Source organism: Notechis scutatus, chromosome 3 (genome assembly GCF_049901735.1).
Source record: "Notechis scutatus isolate UNSWTSFEM ecotype Mainland chromosome 3, rNotScu1.2, whole genome shotgun sequence".
Lineage (NCBI taxonomy): Eukaryota > Metazoa > Chordata > Lepidosauria > Squamata > Elapidae > Notechis > Notechis scutatus.
This window is the reverse complement of record NC_142011.1, coordinates 195,416,352-195,425,116: the sequence shown is the minus strand read 5'-3', so window position 1 is coordinate 195,425,116 and position 8,765 is coordinate 195,416,352. Positions and strand designations below refer to the sequence as shown.

Sequence of the window (8,765 nt, the reverse complement as noted above, 5' to 3'; positions counted from 1 at the left end):
TTTTAAAAAAGGGGGGGAACCATTAAAAAGGCCACATTTTGTCGTTACTGATTTTACTGTAATTTATTTCATTGATGGTTGTGAGTTACCCAGAATTGCTGGGACTCTGGTAGGATGCAAGTTTAAATAATAATTAATAATAGTAATAGTAATAATAGTAATAAAATAATAAATTATTCTCCTCCCCTCCTCCTCCTCGCAAAAGGTGGATACCCCGTCTTTGTTCACAGGGCTGCTATATCTGGGCTGACCACTAGAGGGCAGCAGAGCGCTGAAGTCTCATGGCTGCCCTCTAGCGGCCATTCAAAATTGTGCTGCCTACTGTTTGCTCTTAATAGCCCTTGGTGGACCACCTCGTCGCCTATCAAAACCCAGCCGGGGTAGCCAGATTCCCCTACCTCGTTGCCCCGTCCCCCTGCTCCATGATGGTCTAGACCTGGACAGAATCCTCAATTTTTCTGCCACTGCATTTTTCTCCCGAGGGGGTGGAAAAACGTGGAAACGGCTTGTTGGGAGGGCGGGCGAGGCGGAAATCTTGCCTACCTCCTCCCATCCGTTCACTCCGGGGTTGTTCCAGTGCAATTAATTACTCTACGGAGGAGAAACTTTTGTTTTCCTCCTTCATACTTAAAACACGTTAAGCTCGTGAAAGTTGCGATTCTCTCCTTTTTTTGTTAAGCAGAACGAGTTTTCCTCTTGATGAGGAGATTTTCTTCCCGCCTTTCCATGCGCCTCGTTAGCGCAGTAGGCAGCGCGTCAGTCTCATAATCTGAAGGTCGTGAGTTCGAGCCTCACACGGGGCAGAGCAACTTTTTCGCCCCGAGCAAGAAATTAAAAAAAAAAACAACCCACTCGTTGGACCACAGGAAAAGAAGACCCCCCTCCATACCCATCCATGCAAACGCCTAAGGCTACTTCCGGGAGGATGGCAAGGAGAGCAAAGACGAACTGCTTAAAGTGGGGAGACGTGGCCTTAGAACTTAACCTGTCCTTAAGTATCTTTCTTATACATTTACTTCTGTTCTGGGCAGACACGTGTACTGACACTGAAATTTACTTTTGTAAAAAATAAATGGAATACTGGCATTTATTTTAGAGACCAGCATTTGGATTTGCTGCAACTTAGATTGCTTTTCCTTCAAAAACAGGGCAGCTTGTGATTTTTTTCAGCCAAAGTGACAGATTTGTTTTTTGTTTTTTTTTAAACTGTCCCTGTCTTTTATCACAGCAATATTTTGATCTTTTCAGATGCAGGATCCTATTTCACTCAAAAAGTACACTCAGAAATCTTTGGGCAGTGATTCTTCAATCTCAACAATTTAAAGATAGGTGTACTTCAAGTGCCATGGCTGACTGGGGCACTCTGGGAGTTGAAGTCCATGCATCTTTAAAGCTTGCCGCTTGCGTTCCCAAAGAACACCCACACCCACACTTTTTGTGATAAGCCAACTTCCGGTGTTAAATTTTGGCGAATTGTTGACACGGTGCATGAAAAACCTTCCCTCTGGCCATCTGTGATATTGCGTGAACTATCAAAATAGGATTTGTGAACCAAGATAAGCACATGGTGCACCTCTAGAGTTTCTGGAGAATGATCATTGTCACTAGGCCTGCAAATCAGATTAACAGAGTTGGAAGAGACCTTGTAGGTCATCTAGTCCAACCCCCCCTCCAAACAGGAGACCCTACGCCATTTCTGACAAATGGCAGCCCAGTCTCTTCTTGAAAGCTTCCAGTGATCAAGCTCCCACAATTTCTGAAGGAAACTTCTGTGCCATTTGGTTGATTGTTCTGTGTCAGAAAAATCCTGGCTTTTGGGATTCACAAATGGCAGCCATTCCAGGTATAAACGACACCGGAAGCCAGATGCCTCTTAGGGGATGTGCATTATGTGCTTGTTGTTACCCACACTGGTGACCAGAACTGAACAATCACAGCACAATCAAGAGTAGCAGACCAACCCTTTCACAATGCTGTCATTTGCAGTTGTGACATCCCAAGGAATGGCTGCTTAGCTTTCTCTTGGTCAAATAACTCTTCCATTGGGAATTTTCTCATAGGATACCAGCAACCAGAATGGATTCCCATTAGGGAATTGGTCAACCTTGTGGGCCTCTGAAGCTAAGTAGGGTCAGGGTTAGGTTAAGTCGGAAACAGCCGCTCATGCAAAAAGGCAGTCTGAAGTGACTCACGGTTACCGCAGCTGTATCAAAATCAAGGGGAAACGGCTCTGGACACAGACCGAATTATCGGTGCTGACTCCAGCCCCAGCTCAGGCAACACAGGCTCTCAGGGGCACCCTCCGCCCTCAATCCGACCAGAAACCAACAAAAAACCAGTGACCAGCCCAAACAAGCCAAGATTAAAGAGAAAATTAAAAGGCGTGAAATTAAAAAAAAAAATCGGCTAAACCGGCAAGCGGGATAGCTGTCAAAACTCTCTCCTAATGCCAAAATGAAAAACCTAGAATCCAGGGAATAGAAATATTCTTCAAAACTTCAAACACTTTCTTCAACAATTTAAACAATTCAGAGCCCTGTAAGGGTGGTCTGAATGAGCCACGACCGAGTGAAGAACTGGGGATTGTACCCGCGTGGGGTGGGGTATGTCCTCAGATTTCAACTCGGTCTGCAGAGCTACGAGGCTTGAGACAACCCAGCCTGGATTCTCCCTTTGGCTCATTGGAGAAAAACCTCAGCAGAGCTCTTCTGGGTAATAGCCAAAGTAAAGACGTGGATATCTTTATTTTTTCTGGGATCAAGTGTGACGGTTGCAACTGGTGAGGTTCAGGCTGACCCTAGAAGCCTAGTCTAAGGTTGGTCGTTGGAATGGATTTCAGAGGACTTCTTCAACAATGCACAAGGGCAAACGCAACGGACCATTGTTTCCGAGAGATGTTGAAAATCAAGCCTGTTTCCAAGCTCAGGTAGATGCACAACAGGTATGTCTACATGCGGCAAATTCTCCCCAATGAATTCACTCTCCAAATATTACTCTTGGCATTTCCTCAGCTAAACTTCCTTTGCCAAATCACATCTCCAAAATCCAACAGATCCTTTCGTATTAAGTATTCCGGATCTGGACAGGACTTCTATTAATTTTCTTTTTAAAAAGCCTTGAATCAGTTGCCAGAAGGCAGACAGACCAAAAGATCAACAGAAATAAAAGAAAAATCTTGAAGGAACACGCCCCCCACCTCCCTGCAATCCATTGCTTTTTCAGCTCTTGCCCACCAACAATTCTGAAGATACTGTAGGTTGCAACCATTTATTTAAAACTTATTTAAAATACTGGGTAAAAGTTTCAAAGGTCCAATCTGCGTTCAAAGGTTTTATTTTTTATATGCAAAAATAATTCTAAAACGTATTTTGAAAACATGATGCAAAACCAATCTCTTCTTCTTGGAATCTCATTGAGGAAGTCCATGGAGAGCCTGTATCGGGGGCCCTTCAGCTCTCTCTCTCTCATTGGGCCTCTGGTGGTAAGCTTGCCTTCCCCCGAGCGTGCGACATGAGCTTCTTCCTGAGTTGTCTAACTTCAGCCATTATTTCCCGTTCTTTCGATTCCAGCTCCTGCCGTCCTCGGTCTAAAGAGACTTGAAAGGTGAAAAGAGGCCTTTTTTTTAAAAAAAAATGATTGGTTACAACTGTCAACTCATAAAACATTCCTATTCCTGTTTTAATAGTTGCCATTAAAAAAAAAAAGAGGGAGAAGGAAATCTGGATGTTCTGACCAACCCTTTTCCAATAAGACAAACAATAACCAAAGGGAACAGAAACCTTTTAATAAGGCTTACGAATCCCCAGTTAAAAGGCTGATGCAAACTAATTAACTTTGATAAACACAAACCTTGCCAAAACTGTGCGAGGCTGCCAAGAATCACCGATAAGAAATATTTCACAACACAGAGTCTTCAAATACCAAATTAAGATACTGTAATGTCCACGAGGCTGAGTTTCAAAACGTCTTTGCTTCCTGCAAAGAACGTTCGCTTCACAGCTGCTCTTTCCTGTGAGCAATCCTGCGCGTACACATACTTGGCACAGGCTCCTCGGGAACCTCCTCATCGCTGCTGCCAGCCCCCAAAATCTCTGAAGGCAGCAGTCCCCTCCCTAATGGTCCTGGCCCCTCATCTGAGTCCTCGCTCTCCTCAGCCGTTCACACCTGCTGCCGGCTAACCACAACACTGGAAGAGCAGTGCAGCAGTTTGAAAGTGAAAGTACATTCCAACTCTTATCTTTAAAAGATTGTAACTAAAATACCAGAGTTTTGCCCCCGAATATATTTAATTGGAAAACATGAATGATGACATCCAGCCAGTGAACGTGCTCAGTTGGGGAATCTGGTTTATGAGACACCCGGGGGGAGGGGGGAAACAGGGTTACAGGTGACTATAAATTACGTATGCCAGAGTTGGCTTCATACAGGGCAGTGCCAGTATGTCGCCTCTAATAAATCCTTTGAAGTTTCTTGAAGTTTGGCTTGAGAATTATGATTTAATTAGAGCAATTGCTGGAATCCTGACAACAACATTAGCATCACAAGCTCAATGAGCGTATCTTTTAAATGGGGAGAGACTGTGCCCTGATTTCAATTTTGTCCTTTTTTTGTAGAGAATAAGGAAGACGACCTTGATGGAGAATTTAAGTTTAAAAGAAGCAGAAATTATATGGAACAGGCTCAGGTGGACACTTCCCTAATTCACATGAGTATAAGAAGGGGCGAAAGGACAACCCCAATCAGATCTGTTGTTAGAGCTTCCCTCAATAAAAATAGTTTACCCCTCTTGAGGAGTTGATTCCTCATTTGGTCTACATCTGTCAGCCTTCAAGATGATCCCTTCTACATCTTTTGTGCTGCTTTGCATCTTTCTTACTACTCCATCTTTCGGCTGTCATTAGTAACGGGAGGGAATTGGAAGGGAAGAAAGCTGGAGGTGTTACATTCCTATGCTGTAAATGGGAAGGAGGGGGGAGTATAAATTCCTGTTCTTAAGTTTATATTTCCCTGCCTAGCTTTTCTATCCTTTGCGCAGCTGCAAAGTTTTATCAAAATATGTCAAGGTCAACGGACAGAGGCCTCATCACCACCTGAAGATGCCCACATGATCATATTCAGAACTTTTAATTGGAAGAGTCTTTTGGACTTTGGGGTGGGAACAATTGCATTCCTTTGTATATGTGATCTGCGCGCCAAATTCTTTAGATTCAGAATTCAACCTGTAGCTTCCACTTTGATTTTCAGTAAAAGAAAAAACTTTGCTCTAACCCATGGAGTCTGAGTATTTCTTTCTTGGATTTTGAATGGAGCACAGACTGACAACATCTTTCCACCTTCAACAAGCTATTTGATTGCAAGTACTATTTATGGCTACCAAGAACAATCGATACAGCAGTGGGATCTTATCTGTTCCGCTACTTTATTTGGGGACCGCGCGCGCATGCAGCTTTCCACACACCTGCTGAGGACTGCAGCGTCAATCCGCTGAGAGGCGAAAGAAGAGAAAAGCGCAGGGGCGGGAGGAAGGGCCAATCCTGTGCTTTTCTCTTCTTTCTCCTCTCAGTTGATTTTTTTCTTCCTCTCAGCTGATCCTCGGAGGCTTTTTTTTTTTTTTTTGCTACTGGTTCGGTTGAACCAGGCCGAACCGGTAGCATACCACCACTAATCGAATAGATGCAAGAGCAGATGATCACACTTAACATTTTCTCCTTCAAAACCCATATTTTGCCACTTACGGTGGATGGAGGAGTCTCCCCCAGAGGATTCGTTTAAGCAGGTGTTGCTATGTTGCATCTTCCGAAGTTCCTGATGGCATTCTGAACTTTGTCGAGTCTTGGAGGCTCTCAGATCCCGCAGTCGCTCTGTGGAAAGTAGACGCGTTTGAAATATGTTCAGTCAGATAATGCACTTTTGATTTCTATGCCTAGGGTATTCCTTGGGTTGGCTTATAAAACACTTATTTAAAAAACAACAACAAATTAATTCATAAGCCTCCCCAAAATCTTCTGGAGTAGGCGGCCATCATAAATTTATGAAATATATTTTTAAAAGATTCTAATACCATCTCAGGTAGCTGTAATGTTTGGAAAGAGGTAGGTTTTTTTTAAAAAAAAAATGATAATGGGAATATAACAAAAGGGAAGAGGTGGATTGCTCGATCTAAAGCAGCGTTTCCTCAATCTTTCTGGGTTGGCAGCAGGGGTGGGATTCTACCAGTTCGCACCTATTCGCTAGAACCGGTTGTTAACATTCTAAGCAGTTTGGAGAACCGGTTGTTAGAAGAAATTACTGGCCTAATCCTGTAAGGCAGGCAGGAAGGAAACATTCTGGTGTTGCTTACAGAAACTGCCTCTCCATTAACCTTTTTACATTCTTGGAAGGACTAGACTTCCTGTCTTAGGAACGTCTCTGGAGTTTTTTTCCCTTCCTTTGCTAGTACTTTGTGTGGAGTGACCATTCAAAGTTACAATGGCACTGAAAAAAGTGACTTATGACCATTTTTCACACTTACGACTGTTGCAGCATCCCCACAGTCACGAGAGGCCAGGCGAGGAGATGCGTGCCTCGATGTGAGTTATGTTGAGTTGGCCACACCCAGCCAATAATATGACCACCAAGCCACGCCCATCATCTAAGCCACGCCCACAGAACCAGTTGTTAAAAAATTTGAATCCCACCCCTGGTTGGCGGCCCGGTGTGGTGGGAGGGGGAGAAGAGGAGATGGTTTTGTGTGAGGGGCAGGCGTGCTGGAAGCTTGCACAAGTGGGATTGCGAGTGCGTGCCAGCCCACCGTTTGTGCAGCCTGGTTGTGAAGAGCCCATGGCCCTGGTAGTGGGCCGCGGCCCACAGGTTGGGGACTCCTGCTCTAAAGTCTTCAGGCCAGTGTTTCTCAACCTTGGCAAATTTAAGATGGGTGGACCGCAACTCCCAGAAGTCCCAGCGGCCGCAATATATGTCTCACGAACAAAACCATAGAGATTTCTGAAGGTCTGTTCTTCCGTTTACCAACAGCTGCTCCACTCACCAAAATAGCCATCTCCCTCCTGAAGCTTTACTGCCAGTTCTATGGCATCATTCATTTCTTGGTTCAGAAACCGCTTCCTGTTGGCATCCGAAGCAGCGGCGATGTCCTGCTGTGCCATCAGCTGCTCTTTTTTCCCCGCGGTTTCCTCCATCTAAAATGGGATAGAAAAGCAGGGCATTTTCATTAGAAAAGGAGCAAGCAGGAAGAGAGAAAGATTATCTCCACAACTGAAAGCCGCTCACAGTGACACCGTCATGTGAAAAAAAAAGAAAAAAAAGAAGAAAATGGCAAGAAAATGAGTCTTGTGGTCCACTGGCAGCCTGCGGAGACGGCAGCAGAATCGGACGGGGAAGAACATGGGCCAGTCCGGGAGTCTGGGGAGGACTTGGATGAGAGTCCTGCATCTGCCTAGGCCATCTGGGAGTTATGTGCTGACTGCGGAGCCTCCAGAGTCTGGCAGCAGCGAGGCAGAAGAACAGGGGGAGCCTGTTCCCAGTGTGTGTATGCGCGTAGAGCTGCCAGAAGGCAAGAGCAGTTAAGACAAAAGGTGCGACTCTGGAGTAAGGCTTGGCAGTGATTGCCCCTCCCATAAGATATAAAGGAAGTGCAAAGGGACAGGAACCTTTGCAGGAAGCAACACCGTTCAGAAGCTCTGTGTGGACTTTACAGTTAATTTGGCAGGTTAGTTGTTGGCAGCAATTCAAAGGAGAGAAAGGCGGGTGCTTATCTTGAGAGACTGTTTGGGACTCATTACAGGCTGGGAATGAACATAATTCCCAGCGTTGAAATAAAAAGAGTTGTTTGGATTAAGTGTGTGCTTAATTACGGTCTCAAGAAGCCTTGGTCAGAACAATGAGTACAAGTATTCCTCGACTTACAATAGTTCATTTAGTGACCAAGTTCCAACGGTACAGAAAAAAGTGACTTATGACCGTTTTTCACACTTTGAACTGTTGCATTATCTCCACGGTCATGTGATTAAAATACAGACACTTGGCAACTGACTCATATTTATGACATTTGACGTGTTCCAGGGTGATGTGATCATCGTTTGTGGTTTTTTTGGGCAACCAAAGTCAATGGGGAAGCCAGTGAGTTATGAACATTTTTCTCACAACCATTGCCGCATCCCTGTGGTCACGTGATCAATATTCAGATGCTATGCAATCAATATTCAGATTGCTATGACGGTTGCAATATTCTGGGATCACGTGATCCCTGTTTGTGACCTTCTGACAAGCAAAGTCAGTGGGGGAAGCCAGATTCACTATAACAACTGCGTTACTAATTTAACAACTGCATGATTCATTTAACAACTCTGAAGAAAGGTGTTGTGGCCTGCCAGCTACCAGCAGAGCTGGCGGCAGACTCCAACAGTGAGAAGGTTGGGGAGGAACTTAGGCCAGTCCTGGAGTCTGGGAAAGGCTCTGATAGATGCTTAGCGTCAGAAGAAGAGATAGGGCCAAGGCCGTCCGACATTTCCCAGCTGCCTACGGAGTCGGAGATAAGTGGGGAAGAAGAACAGCTGGAGCCTGTTCCAGATGCGCGTATGCGCAGAGCTGTCAGGAGAGGAGAACAACTGAGGAGCAGGGGCCGACTCAGGAAGAAAGGCACGTATGACCACTGAATGGGACCTCCCTGGGGAATAAATAGAAGAAGAAGGGGAGTGGTGGTTGCAGGAGACAATTAATTTATATTTCTTTTGGAAGATATGCTTATCAGAGTTCGTGCCTCACAGAGA

The 8,765-nt window shown here is 44.9% G+C and overlaps 1 protein-coding gene and 1 non-coding gene across 2 annotated transcripts in view; one reads left to right on the top strand and one right to left on the bottom strand.

Moving 5' to 3' along the window:
• Positions 1 to 730: 730 nt before the first annotated feature.
• On the top strand, positions 731 to 803 carry TRNAM-CAU (transfer RNA methionine (anticodon CAU)). The gene has a single exon. It is a non-coding gene; the product is annotated as a tRNA-Met (tRNA).
• A 2,518-nt stretch (positions 804 to 3,321) lies between these two features.
• The window catches only part of TBC1D31 (TBC1 domain family member 31), a 40,459-nt gene continuing 35,015 nt past the window's right edge, over positions 3,322 to 8,765 (bottom strand). Inside the window, exons 20-22 of the mRNA XM_026679097.2 lie at positions 7,025 to 7,175; positions 5,736 to 5,861; positions 3,322 to 3,595 (exon numbers count right to left, since the gene is read on the bottom strand). Of these exons, the coding sequence (XP_026534882.2) occupies positions 3,465 to 3,595; positions 5,736 to 5,861; positions 7,025 to 7,175 (408 nt within the window). The 3' untranslated portion in view covers positions 3,322 to 3,464. The remainder of the gene's footprint in view (positions 3,596 to 5,735; positions 5,862 to 7,024; positions 7,176 to 8,765) is intronic.